The sequence below is a fragment of the Numenius arquata genome, chromosome 1 (assembly GCF_964106895.1).
Source record: "Numenius arquata chromosome 1, bNumArq3.hap1.1, whole genome shotgun sequence".
NCBI lineage: Eukaryota > Metazoa > Chordata > Aves > Charadriiformes > Scolopacidae > Numenius > Numenius arquata.
In genome coordinates, this window is record NC_133576.1 from 115,096,624 (window position 1) to 115,120,459 (window position 23,836).

At 38.5% G+C, this 23,836-nt stretch overlaps 1 protein-coding gene across 2 annotated transcripts in view; it reads left to right on the forward strand.

Moving 5' to 3' along the window:
• The window catches only part of DCLK1 (doublecortin like kinase 1), a 248,884-nt gene extending 230,040 nt beyond the window's left edge, over positions 1-18,844 (forward strand). The window contains exons 15-17 of one of the 2 annotated variants that reach the window (XM_074163814.1): positions 2,301-2,414; positions 8,135-8,208; positions 17,642-17,699. In XM_074163814.1, coding sequence (XP_074019915.1) covers positions 2,301-2,414; positions 8,135-8,208; positions 17,642-17,699 — 246 coding nt within the window. Of the gene's footprint in view, positions 1-2,300; positions 2,415-8,134; positions 8,209-17,641 lie in introns of both variants that reach the window. The other variant, XM_074163010.1, reaches the window with a different exon arrangement.
• Positions 18,845-23,836: the final 4,992 nt, after the last annotated feature.

Sequence of the window (23,836 nt, forward strand, 5' to 3'; positions counted from 1 at the left end):
GCTGCATCTTAAATTGAGCTGGAAGATATTTCATCTAAAAGCTGGAGCCCAAAATATGTGTTTCTGGCACATTGCCACCAGAGCTGTGGCTGTGGTGCTTCACTAATAAAATATTACCACAGCCTTGGTAACTATTGTCTTCTCCGTAATTTAGTCTTTTGACAAGACGACATGAACGTTTGGCAGGCTTTCATGTCAAGAAAGCCAAGAGAATGATATATTTTCCCCCCCCCCTCTAGTGAAGAAGAGTTCACTTCACAGACTAGCTTTCTTCTGGGAAAGGCGAGGTCAGCAGAAAGCAGGTTATTTTTAGGGGTCATATACCACCGAGCCAAGACTCCCCAGTGCTAGACAATAATCTGCTACTGGGTTGTATTGTTTTGTTTTGTGTTTTGCAGCTGTGTGCACTTGACCATATTTTGCCAGCTGAGATATTTTGTTAAGGGGTGAGTGAGGGATCTCTAAACACAAATTCCCCAAGCTAAATAAATAACAAACCCTAACCAACCTCCCTAAAATTCCCATGTGCTCACTGAACTAATGATTTACTGCAGCGACTCTGTAACTCTTTAAGTGCACTCAGATTTGCTGCAAAGCCAGGCAAAAAAGTGTCTGTTGTCCCTCGGTATTCTGATCTTGTCTCTTGCTTGCCTGTATTCTGCTGGGATTTCGCTTCAGTGGTATTTAAGAACTTTTTCAGCTGTGGGATAGCTACACATACCATGCAGTACCAGCTTAGGATGACCATTGCATATTCTGCCTATTCTGCATTTTGTTGCCTATTCCATCTATTCTGCACATTGTTGCCTGAAATCCTGCATGTTCTGCTAAGTGGGGAAGTCTCACCGAGCAGTGGCTTTTTGCAGTTTTCTCAGATGTAAGCATCTTTTTTGCAATTTCTAAAAAAACCTCCTTTCTTCTATGGGGCTTGAATTCAACTTGCTGACTTGCACAAAAGTGCAAACTCCCTTCTTTCTGCTGGTGTTTTGCCTCAGCATCGAGGTTGCCTGCGTGCCCAGGTGCAGATAGTTTTGCTCTGCAAAGTGGGATTTCTCAGCTTGGAGGAGGCACCTCCCGGCCCAGCTGCATGGCTTCTGGGCTGCAGTTTGCCCAAAACCAGCTCGTTTGGTGGCCATGACAGTAGAACATGTGTCTGCCTCTGCTTGGGCATGCAGTTGTGTGCCTCCTTTTACCTCAGGTTAGCTCAAGTTGAGAACATGTGTCTTTCGGCAAGAAAGAATAGGCCACCCACAGCTGGCTCCAGTCCTTTTCTGCTTTCCCAGGCAGTCTGTACCTCTGTCTGTCTCTCCTTTCCCCACAGCATCCCAGGCTTCTGTGCTTTCGGACTGGGGGAAAGAATTGCAGTCCCTTATTATCAGTCAGTTGGAGATTTGATTTGCAGAGGTGGCTTTGTTTAACTGTGGGTTTAGTACGGTACAGTCATAGTCTGAGGGGAATGCCACAGCAAGCCATGAGCCGGCACCTCCTCTGGCCTGCAGACATACCAATGATACATCCTGGCACTGGTGAGGTCCCACACTCGCCTGTCCCAAGGGTCTCAGCCAGGACTTCTCTCAGCTCCCATCTTGCCTGGCTTTCCTCACCATGGGGCTCACTAAGCCATGGCTGGGACGTTCACCCAACCCCGTAGTCCCCATGTTTGTAACCTTTATGATGAGACAAGGACCTTCTTGGTGTTTCTCAGGACTTTTGGAGATCCTTTCCTGCATTCTGCCAAAACAGGGCCTCTGGTTTCTGTAATCTCTTGGGTGCTTTCTACTTTTGAGGTCATTATCTTTAAATTTATGTCATGAGTAAACAGAATCATACACAGGTCAAAGCTTACCAAGCTTTGAAATATTAATGGATCTAAAAATAACTGGGCAGTGGTAGTTAAGACACAGTAGAAAGAATAATAAAACATTTAACAATTATTATTAATTATCATTGCCTAAAGTTTGAGAGGCAGATAGAATCATAGAATCATAGAATCATCTAGGTTGGAAGGGACCTTTAAGATCATCGAGTCCAACCATCAACCTAACACTGCCAAAACCACAACTAAACAATGTCCCTAAAGATATTGGGTAAAGAAGAAGAGAGAGTCTGGTTCATGACATAATATGATGTTCATCTTATGATTACCTTAGATACATTGATGGAGACAATGACTTACCCGTATTTCATTACAAACCTTTTTGTTAACTTTTCTACATTAGCAAGTGCTATCAGAACCACCTTGCAATTCCTGTATTTTGCCTTTTCTCTCTGAAGTTTTCTTTTGCTTTATTTCTTTGCAGGACGATGGCCTTCCGGAGAATGAACATCAGCTCTCAGTAGCTGGGAAAATAAAGAAGCATTTCAACACAGGCCCTAAACCGAACAGCACGGCAGCTGGAGTTTCTGTCATAGCAGTAAGCATCTGAAATACACAGCCAAAACACTTGAATATGTGTCCACAAGACAGTGTGTGTTTAGGACATGCCACCAAAAGAAAGTAGAGAGGGTTAATCTTTCAATAATTCTAGCGTTTAATTAATAAAAATATAGTGAGACTGGTATTCTGCACAATTTCTCCATTGATTCTCCTTGTGAGTCACATTGTTATTTAACAGCCCTTAGGAGATCTAACAGTACCCACACTTCTACATTTTATCAGAAGATCAGTGGACCTGACTTCAATGTAGATTCAACAACTTGAACTATGGGATCATGACATTTTACTTGGCAGCAGAATCATCACATGGATTGAGGCCACACAGAGGTTGTAGCAGAAGGACAGCAGCACTTTTAAATGGAAATTACCTCAAAATTGTAACAGAAGATCTGTATGGCAGCTTAAGCTTCTCTCCTCTGAAGGCATCAGAGAGACCTATGATGCCTCACTGCTACCTTCATAGTTGATACAAGTATAGCCACTTCAGATTTAGCTGAGTGGCAGCATTTTATTGTACTGCCACATGCAAGGTGCTTCCCTTTTACGCAAAAGGACTTAATTGGGTAAAGACTTAATGGAGCTCCTTGCTGCCTTCTGTCATGTTGCAATTCCAGTCCAGGCATTCCAGGTTAGAATGTGTTGGACCTTCTGAAACCAAGCTTGACCAAACTTTTGACCAAGCTTTACTGAGGTTTCAATGGCATCCTCAGTGTAGCATATATCGCACACATTTGTATTTGTTCCCCAAAAATGAACATGTGCATTAGATATACGTGCCCACAGAAGATATTAGGGGTATTATGAGATTATTCATACTAACGCCATTGAATAGCAACATGCACATCCTTCACATTTTTGATACATCTGCCTGTGTTTGTAAGCTTTTCTTTATTACTCATGGTAATGTTAACGCTCCAAATAGTCACTAAAAATAAGTGACACGTTAAACATAACCATTCCCATATCAGATTACTCAGTGTTCATTCCCAGCTTCCATAAATTGCAGGTGGTGTGACTGCACATGTACACTTTCTTGTACTGTTTCCACTTTCATGTTTCTCAGCTCAGCCCCTCCAGTGGTGAGTTAAATCAGCATGAAGTAAACTCAGCTCAGCACATGCAATCTGGCTCACAGGTGTGAACTGTTTGTGCAGCAAAACGGATACTCTCTCAAAGTTACTTGGTATAAGTACTTAAAATTTCAAGCTGTGCCTCTCTCATATTTTTCTTTACTCTTTCCAACCCTGGACGTCCTCAACATGGAAGCAAGTTGTTCCTCATGCTTTTCCTAGATTTTCTCAGTCATCAGCTAACATAGTCAGCATTTACATAGTCAGCATTTATTTATTTTCATTTTTAAGCAATAATACTGCAACAGCTCTCCCACAACTAAAACATCACATACCCATTGCTCATCTGAAATGCAGGTATGTTCTGTATAGACTAGCTGAAACCGTGTTCCTTTCGAATGGACTGCCAGCACGCTTGTCCATGAGAATTACTGCTCAGATCCTCCACGCTAATGACTTCAAAGCTTAAAAGCGAGAAATGACGCCTCTGTCCTCATCCATCCCTCGCCTCCTTTATGTTTTTGTTTTCCCCACCCTCCTCTTTTTTGTCTTTGCCCCAGTTGCTCTGCCAAGGAATTGTTTACAGCAGTTTGAAGCTTGAGTAATGAACAAGGCACTGTAGTGAATCTTTCCACTGCAAAACATTATACATCAGGATAAAAAGTGTATATGTATAATTATATTCTTAATGGCTTTTATTTGTTTTTTAGTGTTTGGAAATTTAACAGATTATTTTTAGTGATCATCTCTATGGGTGAACATCATACTCTGGCACAATTAATCCTGAAACTTGGCCTATAAAGTAGAATGTTTAGAATACTTTTACAGAATTCAGAAAGTGACTTGATTAGCTTGTGTCAATTATTTTCTAAAAACTTGGAAGACAGGGGAAGTATAGACCTCTTTAGTGTTTTGGTATTGTTCCAGAAAGCTAGATATTTTTGATTTTAAGAATAAATTACGTTTATTTTCTACAAAACTAATTTAATAACTAAAATCAAGCCAAAAGCAAAACAACAAAGCCTTTAATTGTTGTTTCTGCATTTGAAAGCATACTTAATATACATTTGACATGCATGTCATCAGGGTTTTACATTTGGGAATCTTCCTTTCACTGTGCAACCTCAAATATCATATAAGTAAATCTTATTAACGAAGACTGCTCTACATTTAGAATTTTCAAGTATGTACAGATGCTGTAACATATTGTTCAGCACTAAAGATGTACACTGAGTATATTTCCTACAAAAATACTGTTTTATTGTGCCTGCCTGTATGTTTACTGTAACTTTTTGAGAGAGTGCTTGTGTGTATAATATATAGAAATGCCTTCTATATATTATATAACACATCTGTATCTGTGTGTGTGTTTGTGAAAATTTGTTAATATGTGCATATATTTATATAGCTTACTTAAGAGTATAATAGATAAATATTGGCATTATTTTGAGTTTTATAGCAACTCTATTTATGTACAGAGATAGCTAATGTGTGGTATTTAGTTCTTAATTTATCCTCAGACTGTTATGATCTTATATGCCTGTTTTCTTTGGTGGTAAGAAGTTACACACCTCAAAGATCTCAAGCAATATTTTTCATATGCACCAATTAAAACTGTAATATGAAAATTAAGTTCCTAAAGATGTGTTTGTGGTCAGCTTAACTGGGAGGAAGTTTGAAGCCGCATGTATTTTACATACGTCAACTGTGGCTATGACTTCCTTCAGTGATGTCCAAGTACATTGTATTGACTCTTTTGCTTCAGACTTACATCTGCTTTGTCAATGTGGTCAGTAAAAGTTGTCTCTGACCACTCAGGGCAGAGACATCCTGAAAGTTCTCGTGCACGTGTCCAGACTTCAAGTTTGTCCACATTTGAAAGGATTTGTCCGCTTGGACAAACTACCTTAATGAACATGTTGTGCATGCCTAGCACAGTTGTTCCTTTGCTGATGCAGCAAAAGGTGATTCCTCAAACAAAATTAAGTATACAGGCGAAGAGACTTTTCTGTTTGTACATTAATACATCATTAAAAGTTCTGCCAGCATAACTATTGTCAGTTGGGAAAAAATTCCCTTAAACCAACATAGCTTTGCCAGCAAAATTTTAATTGGAGAACTAGATTTTAAAACACCAAGAGAATTAACAAGTCCCTAAAAAACACTGCTTGCTGATGGGAGAGTATGTAGGAGAAAGCTCTTGCAAACTCTTGTCGTAGGCATTGGCTACTGGTCTCTGTAGGAGACAGGAGCTGGGCTAGTGCCCTTCTGGTCTGTGGCATGATGGCCACATTACTGTTAAGCATGTGCCAAAATATTTGCGGGATCAGGTTTCTCATGCAGCTTGCCAATAGAAACAGTGCTTTGTAGTTCCATGACGGTGTTTATAAAAGATACTGCAGGAAAAACATAAAACCAGACTTTTACTAAATAGTCTTTTTTAAATTTGAAGATAGTTTTTTCCTTCAGTTCTCCAAGGGTGTCATCCCTTTTTTTAATTAGGCCATAAAAACAATACCCTGTGGTTGTACCCTCTGGGCCTTAGTGACAGTGACTGAAGTGACCAAGAGCCAAAATAATTTTTTAAGAATGCTTCTGCAATTCAGAGGTGTACTGTAATTCCTTGTATGAACACATCGTTTGATTTGTGTTCTTGTCTGAAGTGTTAAAGCTTTGCCTGTATGTTGTCACTTTTGTGCTTGTATTTTTGCCATTGTTAAGGCAGAGGAAAAGGCAAATGATAATCTCCTGTTAAAGAAGGTGTGAGGCCTCTCTCTTGGCAATGGGAGTGAACTCCAGCTGGAGACTCAGGGAAATGGAGTAGGACAGCAAAAGATAAAAGCTGCTCAGAAAGTTGGTGCAGCTCTCTGCCTCTTGCAGAGTCCCGGTGGGACTGGGGACAGGGGTGCGGGGCCACTGCCTGCCATGCGGCAAGGGCAAGGCAGCAGATGGGTCAATGCCCTGTGTTCTGCCGATTTTAAAATGAAATTACAAATTCCAAGCAGCATTTTGAGCAGGTTGGGGTTTCTAGGATGGTGTGGAAGAGATGCCAAGTTTAGTCTGTGAGTTTTGCTTGGCTTAAAGATGAACCCCTGCCTCGTCCGTCACTTCCCATCTATTGTCTGTGTTGTCCTGGGATCATTGTCCACTTGTCGGGTTTCTCATGGCAGGATTTCCACACCGACAAAATTGTTTCAGCTCGTGCTAGGAGGCAACTCTCCCGATTTTCTCTATAGTACTTCTTAGCTATTCGATTTTAGGGCAATATTTTGGATCTGCTTTTCAAGAAAACGTCCCTTTTGTGTATTTTATGTGCAGCATACAAGGAAACCAGTAGATGGCAATAGCAGACCAGTGTAGTTAAGCCAACAGAAAATTAACTCTAGGTACAAGGTTCTCATCGTTTTAAACAGGAAACATCCTTTAAATAATTCTAAATAAGATGAAAGCAGCATTGTTTTAACAAAATGGAATAAATTATTAAATTCTACACTTGCAGGGGAGTCATCAAGAAAAATTTAAATTTGCAGTTAGCTCCTAGCTACCTAGTGGTTGGTAACTGGAAATGTGTTGAACTGCTTTTCTGAATTGAGAATTAGAAACTGTCATCAGTATTGAAAATATATGCCACGATCTTATTGAAGCACAAAATGGCCTTTTTTCTTCATAGGGCAAAATGTGAAAATCATCGCAACTAACAATTTTAAAGCAGGCAGAGTATCCCTCAAGATATTTTCCCCTAAAAATTTATTTGACTCAGCTAAATGATGTCTCCACCGTCTGCTAGTGCAGCACAGAAGGGTTAGAGAAAACATATTTTCTTTGTTCCTATGCACATGATTCTGCTAATGATAAACTAAACTTAAAAGACCTGTATTCCTTAAGTAATATCACCAGCACACTTTCCTGGACACAATGTTAAGTTCATTTCCATTTTGACTTTAATTGGTGCAATTTTAAACCGAATAGTTTTGTATTGTTATCTTTTTGAGCATGAGGTGTAAGCTGAAATGATAAACAATGTTATTCATGGCTCTGAGTAGTCCGACTCTCCAAGGTTAACGCATTTTTAGAAATGAATTACCATGATTGATGGGGTATCAAAACCTGATTCTTTTCATCTTTACACATTCCATGATTATGAAGCAGTCTAATTTAAGCCTTGTGTAGTCTGTCTAGCCTGCTCCTTGTGACGGTTGCACTGCATTTTTTTTTAAATTATTAAACCTCTCAGTTTAATTGCAAAAGATAATTTTCCATTACTGGTATGTGCAACTTAAAAGGGCACTTCTGTCTTTGGAGGTAACAAGATATTTGTCAGACTTTTAAATGAATGCATTATGCATTAAGTAACCTATTTCGCAAACTCCATTTTAGTTTGAATAAATTGGCTTCTAATTTAGCAAGATCGAATCTGGAGTTAGTATCTTTTTCTTTTATTTCTTTACTTTTTTTTTTTTTTCTTTTTTTTGTTTTCGTCTCCGGTGCGTAGCTTTAGGATGTTAGATAAGTGCCTTCTGAAAGTGAAAACAGTAAATATGCACTAAATAAGGAACAGCTTGCTCTGGAGTCTGAATTCTTTAGCCTAATGTCGATCCACTGAGTTGCCCCGTTTCTCTCTGCTCAGCTGGACCACGGGTTTACCATCAAGAGATCAGGGTCTTTGGACTACTACCAACAACCAGGAATGTATTGGATAAGGTATGAGATGGTGCAGCGCCAACAGTCAGTGTTTCCATGGCAACGTGCTGGCAGTCTCCATTAACCAGTTCCTTCAGTGGATAAACATGCTTTTTGATTTGTTATCCGGTCCATATGCTGCTTTATCAGTTTCGTTTTAATCTTGATTGAGATGCCACACCCCCTCATTCCCTTTCTTCACCCATCCCTCACACCCACATCGCCAGCTTTCTTTTCATCGCACATGCTCAGTATCAATTTCCCCTATAGTTAAAAGGACAGTGTATATAGAAAATCTACTAGATATGCTGAGGTACGCACCCTCCCCCTCCCTATCGCTTGTTAAGGCATCTGCTTCCCCTGCGCTCCTGTTTTGAAACACACGGAGCAGCAACAGGCTCTCAGCATATATTTTCCTCTTTTTCCATGCGAGATGTGGAGCTATATACTGTCATTTTAAACCCACTAAACACAATCCTTACCTTAGATTGAACAATGCATTTACATAACGGGGTCCGTAGAAACTCTCCCAAGTTCAATGAAATACAATGCATTGTATGTGCTGGTAAGCTTGTGTTTCTAACAATGCATTCTTTCTCTTTTCTTTTTAAAACCCTTCTGATACCTATTTATTTTGATTTGATTATTTTAAATATTGCATGAGTCTCTTGAATCTATTTTTCTTCATTGTGTAACTGTGCCAGGGTTGTCGTTAGCTGGCTCGACCTGTATGATGAAATGGGACTCTGGGCGGGAGGGGGTTATTCTGGAGTGGGGGCAAGGAGGGATCCAGGTCTGATAGCCCACGCGAGGCCTGCGCACCTCCTCAATCAATCCAGAGCCCTGGAATTTCCATCAAGTGGTTATTTGCTGGCTTTTTTCCTTCCTATTACTCACAAGACCTGCATTTTGATAGCTGGAGAAATTTTTATAAGTTTCTTGCGAAACCTGCATTTTCTAACACTGCAGTGATTGAAGCCTTTAAAAACTTGTCTGTGAGGTATTTGGAAAAACTCAGCAAATTAACTGCGTTAGTGAAACAGAAGAGATGGTCACTGCAAGTGTTTCCAGTAAAGTAGAACTCCCACCCTGGGTCATTTCACTGAGTGCATGGATCGGGCTACAGCATGGTTTCCATCAAACCTAGCAGTTCACTGAGCACACACTGAGGGTCAAGTAGATCCTGATATGGATGTTCTCGGGAAAGAAAAAACAAAAGTAATCCAATTTTTCAGGCAAAAAGTAGAGAAGTAGTTCCTGTCTGTCAGCTGAATGCTGCCTAGCAAGAATTGAGAAACCCTTTCATTCCAACTGCTCAAGTGTGCAGCAGTACCTGTAATTCCAGCCTATCGCACTTGCATTGGTGGCTATAAACCTGTGGCGACCTGGGAGGACATAGCAAAACCTGCTTGGTCTATCTTGCCACTTGGTATCATGCTTTGCAAGTTCCAGCCCTCTAACACAGCCGAGAGACAGTAGCACAGCATCTGTGCTTTTTGGTTTTTAAGAAGAGGGGAATGGGACCTGAGCACCTAGCTTTAGCTGAGTGTGGGTTTGATAGTATTAGAGGAATTTTTTCTTTTCTACTTAGGAAGGAAAGATGGCATTTTGTGTCAAGCAGGACTTTGTCACATAGTTCCAAATTTAATTGGAACCCCGCCTCTGTAAAATGGGGAAAAGCTCACATGAGCTTTATTTATCTTCCTGGAGTTTAATTGCCATCCAAGATCAGCTTACACTCCTTCTCTGCTTTGCTATTTTTATTTTACACCAAAAAAAAAAAATCTCTTTCCACTTGCTATACGCAATGTTTGGATCTTTTAAAACCCCGGCTTCAGGGGGAGCAGAACACCAGAAGTAGGAGCCTGTGATAAAAGAGAGCATCTCTTCTCAGATTGGCCTTGACTCAGTTTAACTGCATAGCCCAGATTTTGAAACAAACCATATGCATTTTGAGGAGGTGGGGGCGAGGGGGGGAGGAAGAAGACTCTAATTCTGCAACTTGGAAAATAAATAAACGCTATAAAAAAAAAAAAAAAAGGCCATTTGACTAAAGCACTAGTAATGGCTGCCATCAGCATACAAAATGACACATCCCTGAATAATGGGCTGGAGCAGATGGGCGATAATCTCTCTTATTCATACATAAACTGCTCTGTTTTCCAGCTGGGGGCAGTAACAACAATGTTTATAATTAGTGCTTTCTAAACAGGGCACCTAGTGTGGAAAGGCAAATTGGGAGAGCAGGGCTCCTAGGTGTAGATGCTTAATTAGGAAATGCTCTAACAGGGGGTACCTCCGAACAGGCACTGCCCTGTGTTTGCTCCTCTTTCATCTCCAAGAAACAAGCAACTGCTCTAGTGACCAACATTTTAGTCTAAATAAAACCATTTCGATATAGCAAGTGTTTACTTTTTAGCAACGCAAATGCAAAGCATATGAAAAGGTTCATCAATTCCCATCTATAAAACAGTTGATTTATCACAGGCCCATGAAAATTAACCTGAATTCACATGTACAGCGAAAAATGAAAACAGGTCCCAAGGAAAATGTAATGCTCCCTTTGTTAGTGTTAAAGTACTAATTTCTTCTCCACTCCTTAGATCATTTTCATCCCTCATTTCCAGCAGTCTTCTAAAATATCTTTTTAAATGGCACTATTTCCTCCTTCAATCAACCAGAAAACCTTTTCCTTTCTCTCCCTAAGACTTTCCTATTCAAAGTGCCTCAAAGTCCTAATTTTCTGAGCACTCATTCTGTGTCCTGTTTTATGCCCTTTCAGTAAGATAAGTGCAAAAGTGATATGATTTTTTTGAGATACTAAAATACAATAAATCTTATGTACAGTAACAGTTGTTATAGCAGGTATGAAATATAACGCCTGGAAAATCTTACAGTGTTCCTTGCATATAAGGAACAGAAAAAAAGCACAGGGGCCAAATCAGTAAAATCATTTGGACCCCAAACTGCTAATGTTTTAAAAGCAGCTCACCTAATGCTGCCAGGACATCAGCCCTGCAATCAGAAGTTCAGAAAAGGCCAAAGCAGCCTCAGTAGGGACTGAGACCTGGATGTCCCAGTTAAAGCCCCACAGTCTGTGCTGCCCCAAGGCTGGTGAAACGTTGTTGTTCTTGGTAGCCAGGAAAGGCAGCCTTGGTGCAGGTAGGGAATGCCCATGGTGCAGTCACATCTTCATTCACCCCAAATTTACAATGTCAACTGAAGTAGAATACAGCAGAGGTCACCCATCTCTGAGCAGAGGTATTATTTTGGGGATTTCAGGGTTGTTTTTTTTTCTCCAAAGTCAGCCTATTCTCTGATAGATCTCTTTGTAAAAGGTTAAAGCTAATGAATTCAGCTTTTATAATTTCCCTTCTACTGTAATTTAACAAGTGACCACAAAAAATCCAAATGGCACCCGCATTGTCCTTCAGTAATCTCATAACTGATAGATTTACTTTCTTATAAAGAACTTTTCTTTAAGATGTACTTAACTGAGGCTTTTAACTGTTTGTGTGACTCCATTTTTTTGCTTTCTTATAACTAAGCCAGAATATTAAAAGTGAAAGTATTTCAAGTCCTCCCCTTAGCCCCAAATGTTGCAGTATCCAGTCCATAGCCTTCTTCAGCTGCGTTACCTGTTCCTCCTACCAGCAGCACATTTTGAAGGCAATACTTTGCATAACTTACCAATGTTTTCTTTGACCCTGAATTTCCTCACTGGTTCTGGTTTATGTCTGCATCTTAACATTATTTTAATCTGCTAGTGACCAAATGGCCTGAATTTTCTGCCTTTTCTGGGCTGATTCAGAATATCAAGGGAGCACCAGTGGGTGTATCTAACATAAAATATTAGTATACGTATAATCTTATACTATATAAGATTAGTATAAAATGTTAGGATATGTTATTTTTTATGTATCCGCAGACACTATATAAAAGCTAAAGAAGCAAAATAAAACCCAGGAAATGTATGGGAAAGTCATTAATGATCTTATCTATGTAATGACAATAGCAAGGAGACAAGTTACATTAGATGCTTAATGAAATCATCAATCCAGTCAATACTAAATTCATAAAATACTGGATTTTAAAAACACTGTTCTCGCTGTCACAGTTTAAAAAAAAGTATCTGAATAGCTCATTTGAAAGTCCATAGTTCCATCCTCTGTCTTTGGTTCCTAATTCCCATTACTCTGTGTCTGTCAATTTACTTACACCTGTCCCAAGTGGACACAATACACTTTCAATTCAAAAGTTACAGCCAGATATCTTGACAATGGGACAAGGAAGTTAGGAATCAGTCTTGCTATCTGTAAAGTGCCATTTTTAATACCGTAAAATCCTCTGTAAATGGAATCTTGGTAAAAACAGGCAAACATCTAAGCTTATTTAAAAGCTCTTCTCCTGCTCTTTGACTAAGAAAACCACAACTGATTTACAAACTATAAATAAAATTCACCCATGCAAACAACTTGGCACTAAGTCTCTTCCACATGTAATTGAAACCAGCTGAGGAATCCTGTCTTTAAAAAGGGGGAATGTCAAAGAGTAAACACAATCTTAAATATAGCAATATGAATTCAGCACTTATATGTGTAGAATACATGTCTTTGTATTCACTCACCAATACAATACAAAGCATACATCAAATTGATTTGGTTTTCTTTCTTTTTTACTTTCATTTTAGCTAAGTTTCATGCCCGAAGTTACATGGTTCGCTAAAGGACTGGCCTTTTGTATTTGGAGGTCTAGGTTCAAATCCACTCGATTAATTTGTCCCCTCGATGTGGTCATTTGCACGTCTCCAAATCACCGTGTAACTTGACTTAGTTATAGCTTGTGCCTGAGGGGCTAAAAATAACGTGTCTTTCACTCCTGGGCTGAGGTGCATTGCTAAGTTTGAAGTACTCTCCAAAAAGTGCCTTGAATCATGAATCAATCTCACACGTATATATATATATATACATACATATATATATATAACCTGAGAAACCCATGGAAAAAATAAAAAAAGGTCAGACTGAAGGGCTGCCTGGCTCGTGCCACGAGCATTATTTAATGCTCATTTTTACAGTGGGGAAACCTGCTGTTACATATCTCAACATATCAAGGTCACTAGCCAGAAGCTGAAGGAAATAGGATAAAATTGCCTAGGTGTGAGCATTTAAATACGTGCATACACGTATATGTATATAAAAGAATGCACTGAAAGAGAAATACCAGTGTTCCGATACATATGCCCATGTAATTCCACACACTAAAAAAAGCACCACAAAAATTGCAAACGAATAGCAAATATGCTCCTGCAGAATGAAAGCGACTGAAAGGAAGGGCTTCTTAGATTAATGCGTGAACAGCTGCATCCCCAGTTCAGTCTCCTGGCTGGTATGAATAATGGATGGGCTAAGAGGCAAAATGCACAATAATGTTCTTTTATTAATGAAAGGAATATATATCTATATTTGGTGGCCAGCAGTAAATTAAGACAAGTGAAAAGAAAAACAGTCAGTGCTCGCATTCATAAAATGCAGTTACTTCAATCCAATAATTACTGACCTGACAGAAAATATCTCCCTGCAGCTAACATAAGGTGCTTCCCACTGCAAATCCAACATATATATCAAAGCAGTTGTATGTTTTGAATGTCTGTTCATAAACACAGAGTTCAGTGTTTTCCAAGAAAAAAGAGTTTGCATGGCTCAGGAGTCCTGCAACATCAAGACATAGAAATCAGGAAGAAGACACTCCCTGTGGCAAAATCCTGGAAAAATGCTAACTGCACCTTAGTATGTAGGTGACAGAAACAATGATTTTAAAAATAATGCTCCATTACTTCAAATTAAATGCATTTCCAAAAATGGCTTGTTAACCATTTGGTACCGGGTGTCAGGATTACTAAATGTTGATGCAAAATACGCTAGTGCTTAATGAAGTGCTTCAGACCCATCAGCACCAAACTATTAGAGGCAATCCACTTATCTGCTGCTGGATAAGAAGCTCTTCGTTTCCTCAGATGGATTGTAAGAGGACAGTCGCATGTCTTAAATAAGAATGCTATCCTTACATTTTAGTTGCCATTGCTATCATATAGTGCTCAAAGTTCTCATTCTCACCTCGAGCTGGGAAAAAAAAAGTCAAAATGTGATAATGAAAATCTGGGATTTGCAGCCCTGTGAAGCATAAGTGCACTTCAGATCCTCTTATTATTTATTGAAAGAGTAGCTTAAAGTAGAAATGCCCTGGAAATCCATAATGGACTGGTTCATGCATCGGCGAACCACCCAGCTGAATAGTAGATGAAATAATAAATCTATTAAACCAAGGCAATGCATATAAGAGGGCTTTGTTATGAAAACAGTGATAATAATGAAAAAGCTGATTTTTGGAATATGCCTACATGCACACGAGGGTACAGTAGGTGAAAATTGTGCTTAGAAAATACACGCAGTCATTACTCAGGTGTATTTTACCATCTCTCCAGTGTTCCAAAGCATTAATCTATCACATTTTGAAATTCTTTTGAGATAAAAAAAATAACCGTGACCTCATTAAATGAGAACTAGCATTTGTGCAGAACACAAAGTGGCCATACTGCCTGGCAGTATAACAGACATTGAAAATGCAAAACATCATCGTAACATTGGGCAGAATAAGCCCGGTCTTGCAAGTTCTGTAGGGTTTGTGAGTGCTCTGTCTGTGGCCAGAACTAACGTGTTTTGTGGTTCTGACATATGAAACACTAAATGTTAGAATATGATCCACATATTTTTGCTTTCACTAGATAAATACTCCTTTATTTAGCTCTCTGTGACTTCATACATTTTTGTTCGATAAGCTCTTTGGGTGAGAAAGGTTCTGAATGTCTCTCAGCCCAGGAGAGTAACCACAATAATGCCCCTGAGTCTACAAACATGCCTTTATAAAGACCAATTAGATCAAGTTCAAGAGAGACTTGGGATAAAAATATAAAGAAAAACATAGCCTCCAAATATCTCAGGAAGTTCTGAAGGCTTAGGAAGCCAGGAATATTTGGTCCTACAAACTACAGCATAAGGTACTGGATTAGGTCAGATGGTCAGGGTTTTTTCCTTAACATTTTTGATTAACAAGGTAGGAGGTGCCTTTAAACAAAAGCCCCCAAAGGTTTCCCAAAAATATTAGAAAAGTAGTATCTTAGCGTTGTTTCTTTAAAGACATCTTTAAAATGGTGTCCTGATATTTAATTATCTAGCTAGTTTTGCGACCTCATATTTGTCCTTTAAAAAAAAGCAATATCCTAGGTTAAATTTCAAAAAAAATCTTTTATTCAAGAGTATTCACTTCAGTGTAACTTATCTAATTTTAAATACCTTTAGTTTTTTACATATACATTTACCATTCTCATGTAGCAGATTTTAAAAATAAATTTTGAACTTAATACAAGTATTTTTATTTATTGGGCCAGAAATGTTTAACTTTCTCAGAGGAGAGTATCTATTACCACAGGATGATGTGATGTGGTTTAAACTTTAAATAAATGCTTATTTCCTGTAAGCATAAAAAATATTTTAAATGGAAATCTGTATTTTATAGAATGGTAATATATGCCATTCTTTTCAATTTTCACACAGAATTACATACTGTATGCAGTATATTCACTGTGTGTAAAAGATCGAGGTACTCTTCTGTTTCACATTAAAAAATAATCAAAAACTGCATTGGTTCAAGGCTAAGAAATGTAGAAGGCATTGAAAATACTAATTAGAGCTCTTAACCAAAAGATTAGCAGTAAACAAAGAAATTCTCAGCAGATGAGAAGTGCTGGATTTTGTAGCAATTATTATTTAAAATACAGGGATGACCTTATCGAAGTTAATTATTTTACCCCTTTAAGGTAGTACTATGTAGGTTCTAGACATAAAAATAATAGTTCAGCAATTTAACCTAACTAAATCCATTTGCTATAGTAGCTCTGTACTCTTGTCCATCTTTCTGTCTCTATTACATCATTATTGAATGCTGATTGCATTATTTTAAAGCAGGGATTGCTATAATGCTATTCTGCACTGGTATGATGGATTTAGTTTTCATTTTGTTCTCAAAAATATGTTGGCTATAAATACATCTCTGCTCTCCTATGAGGCTCGCACTATAACTGGTAAATTTTCTAGAGAAATCAGTCATGTATATCTCAAGAGAAAACAATAAATCCTTTGAAGCAGAATAGCCTTTTGACTGCATTCTTTTTAAATGGAGATTTTCATACTAGAGACAAATTTTACAAGCCTTAGCAGTTAAACCCATTCAGTTCTCAAAGTTATCTTTGCCTCCAGTGCCATGATCAGATACTTGTTTGTATTTTGTATGTCACCTTACTAGCCACCTGCCTTTTTCCTTTTTGCTTTTTCCACAAAAACCCCACAGGCCATGTTTTAAGAAGGCAGCCCTGCTTCAGAAAACAGTTAACTGTGTGTCAAAGTGCTCTTACTGAATCAAGGCCATCCTGTTGAAATTGTAATTTTACAGCGATTTTGGGGACTGCAGTCTAAGACACTGTAATCAAGAAAACAGCAAAACCCAGCCCCATGCTTGAAGTCATTGGCCAGAGTCAGGCTGCCCTTACCTGGATTGCAGTTTCCCCTTGTAAATGTGGCAGACAAAGCAGAAGAAAGGATATGGCTAGAAGTCACAGACGTCTTATTAAGACTTGCATTCTCAACAGTGACAGAAAATGATCAAATTACAAAGCCCACCAAGTAAAAGCTCTTCTTCCCCTTTTCTAGATACTCTAGGTAGACCTAGATAAAATTTGTGGAGTATTTAATTTGATAGACCTCAGATAACAGGAGGAGACAGGGTGGTCAGGCTAGACGGGTCTTTCCGTCAGAGCTCTTCAGCGTTCTCCCTAAGAACATCCATTGAGCGACATGAGGAGGTGTCAAAGAGCTGGGCTACCTCCTGTCGGTGTTTGTTTTTCTCTCTTGTCTGACAACTTCATCACAATCCATCTTTGTTAGCCGATTGCACTGACTTGAACATGGGTGAGTGTGTATCAGCCTTCATTAGGTCAAATCAAAGACAAGCGTACATCTCTGCCTTGCCTGTAGAAACAGATTTATACTTTGAGAAGGGTGGGGGAAGGTCAGTTGGTATTTGGCTTGAAATTTGAATCTATTAAAGGATGAAATTAAGACCATCCAGAAGTAGAACATATGGCATCCATATATATGGTACTGTAACTGCTTGATGATGTCACCCTACCTCTTAAGGTTTGGGAAATGCACTTTTTAAAGCATTTAGCTATGTTGTGGGCTCAACCTTTCAGACCTGACTGAGACAGAACAGGTTTAATTTGGTCTGAACATTTATTATCCCTGGTATTTGCAGGCCACATAAAAACTCATGGTTTTCATTAGCTTTGCATTTCACACACAGCCTAATTTCATTTATTCTTATTTTATGCCCCTGCCAGACCACCGCTCTTGATAAGGAGAGGCAGGTTTTCAGACGAAGACGCAACCAGGATGTGAGGGGACGTTATAAGGCACAGCAAGCTCCACCAGAACTCAACTCCGAATCGGAAGACTATTCACCAAGTTCATCCGAGACTGTTCGCTCACCTAACTCACCCTTTTAATAAAACACTTTTACTCAAAAGTCTTGGCTTTAACCCTTTGAGACCCTGAAAATCCTTCAGACCCTGTGTGAAGTGATTACAGCTGATCTGTCCAGCGGTAAATGCTGGGATGGTGGAACACAAAAGGGTGCTCACAGAATCTTTGTAAGAATAATTTCCTAATTGATTGAAATACTTGTTCTCTGTTTAGATTGCAACTTGCTGCTAATATGATCCTCAAAGGGTTAAGGCTATTTTGCTTTTTTATTTAAAGATAGAAGCAGTGAATGTTTTCATCAGTGAAGCTAGGAACTGCAGTATGTAATTTTAGCACATGTTAACCCTCTGAGTAAACGATCAGCTTAAATCTTGACAACCCACATTAGGGCTTTATTCTGGCTTTTTTGCTTTTATACGCACATATCTTTTATACTACCCTAAAGTTCCTTGCCTGTTTCTGGCCAAAACAGTACCAAACGCACTATTGCTTAGGGGTTACAAATGTAGGCTTTAAAAATGAAAATAAAATTAAACAAACAGCATCTTCTACAGCATCTCGTTCTAAACCTGCATCGTACTTCCACAGGGAGTGACTGTTGTTGGAGGATATTATGCAGGCTAAATGGGAAATTCAGTTTAGGGCAGCCTCATAGTTTACAGAAGATGACATGATGATGGCCACAAAAGGTTGCTTCTATATCGTTTGCTGCTAATGACAATGCAGAGTCTTGAGAAATGGCTTGAGGACACGTTCTGTCATGTAATGGTATGTAATGATCTAGTTGAGAAGTTCCTGGTTCCTTTGCCTCACATTCAGAAATGTACAGGCATCCTCTCAGCATGACCTGGTTATTCCGGGAGAGACATTTTTAAAGATTAACATTGATGACAATTACCCTTAAAATAGCTAGAGTACTTCTAAATCGGGGAAAATACAAGTCATTTAATATATGTCTAAAGCCTAAACTGAATTAGCAAAAGTTTTGTCTTAGAATGGAGAAATTAAAAATGATTCACCAGTTCTATTTGTAATATTTAATAAAATGGGTGTTTACACAGAGTATACATATTTCTGGTTTGTTAAAACCTCAACACAGCATTATGGCATTTTATTTAACCATTATCATAAAGTTGGCTTCCACAGAAATATTACACTTCATAGACTCTTGCTTCAGATACGATAATTTGAAAGGAAAATTATTATAAAATCACTCAGAATTTCACTTGAATGAAAAAGGAAACTTCCAAAATCCTATTCTAAAGTAAAAAACAACACTATAAAATTTGTACTTTCTGTTATTACTCATATAAAATTGAAGTTTTCCCCTCTAATGTTAAAATATTTTCATGGTGTTTTTGAAAAGTCACATAAATGTGGTTTCCTCTCTCTTTCTCCCTACTCTTTTTCTCTTACTCTTTCTCTTTCTTTCATGTCATACAGCTAGAAATATCAATATGCAGACTTTTCTGATCACGCTGGGAAGTATAAGTAAGTTTTGTAAGGACAGGGCAAGCTGCCCACAGAGCCATTTCCATTCTGAGTTGTGTTTGCTCATGGAACTGTCCCTACGAGCAGTTGTGGCAGCGAATGAGTACCTGCAGGTTGTGGGAGCTAGTGTAATGCTCTTTTGCATTTCTAGTTGGAAGTATCGGTTGAACCATATTTCAAGAAACGTTTAAATTGTTTTGTTTCTCCATCCTTTGAATTGCATCTCTCATTGTCTCAGTCATGAAAATTTATATATTAAAAGCTCTGAAGATTTTAAATACATGAATTTTATCTTATGAGTCTTCACACAAGTGGTACAAGTATTTCATACAGAATGCAGTTAATTTCACCCAATGTTAATAATCTAGAACTGAGACATTTAGTCTCAACTAGATCTCCAGTAATACAGAGAGCTGAGCATTTCCAGGTTTGATTCATCTCACTCATCATGGGCACACATTTCAGACAGGACTCATGCTTTGATACCCATATTGCTCTCACTCCACTGACTGTAGAAGGAACAGCTGGTGGAAGCTCACATCAGACACCACACTTCAGATTACGAGTTTAGTAGAATGAATCTCACTCTGAGTCATCAGGAGACTCTGATGAATGTACATCCGTGGAAAGAAAGCCTATGAATGGCCTCAGTTGCTCTGTCTGGAATCTGAGTAACAACATCTTAACCCAAGTGAAGTGAACAGATATCTTGTTGGAGAACTCCACGGGCCAAGAGGTAAAGGGATAAAGGAACTGCCATACATAAATTCTCGGACTGTGGGCTCTGGGAAAGGGCTGTGTCTGTAGCAGATCCTGGACCATGCCCATCCAACGCTAAAGTTGTTGCGGAGAGACGACCCTTGGTAGATAGGGCACAGTCACTGCCATTGTGATGTTAATGGTTGTAGTTTGATCACATTTGGGTAGGACAGGGATTATTTTTCAATAGAACCAAGCCCTCAGCCAAGGTAAATCCCCCCTTCCCACTTCACCTTCATCAATTTAGAGTAGGTCAGGATCTGGCAGATGTTTTTCCAGCATTGCCCTTCCCACATTATATCACAGCCTTTCCTTTAGAAGAGATACAGCTCAACCATGTAAATGCAAGACATACATTTGGGTGTCCATTAATACCACATGCTCCTTGACTATTGGGCAAATTTGGCAATCTTAAAGCAAAGGCCAAGGTTTATTCTTCTTAATTAGAGAGGGGAGTCAGGAGAAAAAAAAATAGCTTCACCTTGTGCGTGAGAAATATTATTCAAAAACCCATCTGGGATTTTTCTATCACCTTTGCTCTGCTTTGGAATACAGGGTTATCATTAAAATAAGATGTTTGGCTCCTTCATCTCATACCATCTTGTACTACTTAAAATGCATGTAAAAATAATCCTGTATATACTGAAATCCCTACTCATCCCCAGCATCTTATATGTTTCTGATCTTTGGTTTATGTTTTATGAACATAGCTATAAAAATTTATTTTGAGTTATTTTTGGATCTGTGAGAGACTAGGTTTCAAATTGCTGATAGCCTCTTTTCAGGCTTCAGGGAGAGGTATCTGAGTATTTAAACTGTTTTAAAAGTGGTTTCCATGATGGTTTTAAGTATATCCATATATATATTTAAATATAACTATATATGTGTATAGTTTCATGGAAATAATCGTGGTTTGGGCTTGTTTGGCAGTGACTGCCCCTTTTTTTGTCTAACCTCTGAATTCCTGGGGGTAAGTGAAGACAGAATACATGGCCCTAAAAATACTTGAAACACCAGTGAAAAGACGAAATCAAAGATAACAGACTATTTCTAATGCGATAATTGGGGAGAGCACATAGCACACTGTGGTCATTTTACTGTAATACCTACCAGTCCTCCTGACTTCTTTCTTCATTTCCCTTTTGAATCATTGCATCGTACTAGTGCTAAATGTGACAACATATTTTTTTTAATGCTTATTACATGTACAAGGCCAACTTCCTCCCACCAAGCCTATGTAGTTAGCTGAGATGGATGGCAGTCGTGGTAGGTACCGTCTATCACCAAGGAGATGGAGAGGAGCTCTTCCAAAGGGTGATTCGGGTCATCTAATATTTGGTCTCTGGAGATGCCTGTCGGTCTGAGAAGAGTAGAACAGGGTCACTTCCAGCTTAATCCCTCTCAATTAAATGTGTGTGTGGATAACGTGGACTCCAATCTAAGTGCAATATTCTAGTGAGCTTACATGCAGTAAGCAAACTTTGATGTGAAAATGTAGTACTGGTAGGTGATAGCACAGGATTAGCGGTACTGAGCTGGGCCTTGTCTCATCTAGATGTATCCATCTAAGAGTTAAGCATCTAATCTAGGGCAATCATCTAAGCTTCCCTTATAGTTGCTAGAGACTGGCTTCTCTAGCAGATAATTAAAATTCTAGGATGGATGAATCACTCGCTAGATGAGGTGTCTAGCCCAAATCTATTTAGAACATGATTTATTAAGTCATGACATATAAAATAATATTTCTGTAAGTTAATAATTTTCATAGCATTAATGTACAAAAAATCCAGAATACTATGGTTCTACTCAGAGGGTTAACAGAAAAGCACTAGGCATGCTGATTACATTGGTGTATCCAAACTGCTTTGCTTTTTTAGCCAGTGTTTGCTGATTTTTTCAGAAAATTCTTGAAAAATTTCAAGTTTGAAATAATTTAAGTGTTGTTGTTTAAGGAATTTCTATAACCAAATTAATCTTATTTTTAGCTTAACTTACCACAGGAATAATATGTATCATTGATGCAGTGTAAGTCTGTAGTTATCAATTTTATTAATTCCACAAGTGATTCCAGAAATCTCTCTTTTTTTAAGTACTTACTATAGAGCTTACAATGGTGGCATAGGTGACTGAGACTGTCTTTCTTATTGGTAAACAAACAATATTGTAATTTCAAGAAAGTCCTAAGAATCAGCTTTTCAGTTTGGTAGTGTACTAGTTAGGGGAAAGCTATCTCATGACATGCATTGTGTAAATCATCTTTGTAGATGAAGATTGTTCATATTAATGAACACATTCTTTTCCTTGACATTGTAGCAGAAACTGTTTACTTGTTAATGAACAACCAATACATTAATTTGCTTCAGACTGTTAGAGGGGAAAGTGAGATTCCAGTCATTGACAATGTTATTGCTTTACAGTAGCCCTCATCTAATTTAAATGTGGTGCATACTACAATAAGCAAAGCCAAACCTGTGAATAAACTCCTGAAAAAAGCCTGGTGGGTCTTTATTCAGTTGGGTGCTCACATAGAGTGGCGTGTGACAGCAGGAAGGCTTTCAAGAATTGTCAAAATGAAAGCGATATATCCACAAATAAGAGCTAAATTGCAATCCTTTCCCTATGGGGCATATATGTTTAAAAAGAAAAAAAAAAAAAAAAAAAAAGAAAAGAAAAATTGGCTCAGAGATTTGCAGTGCTACTATATTACCACAGGGCAAGTACATTAAATCATTGTTATTTGCTAGCCTGGGGTATATGTTAGAAAATGGCATCTTTTTTATTTAGTTTAGATTGTGGGCAGGGAGAGCTTTCCTAATATTATTGCAGTGCCTGCTAGTGCTGCCATGGTTAAAGCTGTGTTAGTATTTCCATTATAAACTCTTAGTCTCAAAGGTTTTTAATTTGATCGTAAAAATTTGCTTCAGGCAGAAACTTGGCATACAATTTTTCAGCTCAGAGCGATTCTTTTCCTAAAATATGAGGGAAATCAGCTTGACCTCTTCGACATTTATTTTCTAAGTGTACACAAACATTCCCACACACAGACACAAAGGCGGTTTTTATGCAGCTCATTTCAGATGTGTTGCATTTTCAAGCCTATCTTGCAGGTCTTAAATACAAAGGTGACAGCTCAGAACTTTTGGGCATTTTGAAAACCAGGGAGAAAACTCGGTGATCGAGAGCAAAAATGTTCCACATGTGGGAGAGTTTTATTTCGACGTGACAAGCATTTAAAGTTTGCACAGGAACGGATAGGTATATACGCCCTGCTGAGTGCTGGTGTAATTCCTAAATCCATTAGTTTAAGTCATTCCATGAAGGAAATGCTGAATGTGAATGTTCTGAATTTCCCTGTTAGTCTGGGAGAAGCAGCAGTTTTGTGTCATATTTTAGAGTAGTACCATGGACAAAGCTGACGTGACACCAGCCTAAAGGGGCCACAAAGAGAAGAATCAAAGGAACGTGTTTTCTCTTGAGGGGAAAAAAATTGTCTGAATAAGACAGGGTTGAAAGCTCACATTGAATAAGAGAGGTACTAAAAGCAGTTTAAAAAGCATAAGTATGGAATCATTTGAAAACTATAAAAGTGCAAGGGAGCCACACAGTGTAATGAATCCATGTGCGGAGCCAATCAGCTACTAATCTGGAGCAAATTTACAGCTACAAACAGGCATAATTAATATACAAATCAAACACACCCAGCAGCAGATGGAATTGAAATCCTAGTTCTTTTAGCAAACATAATGCAGACCTCGTCCTCATATATTCACTAAATGAGACCGTGTGTAGCTGTTTGAAGTAGT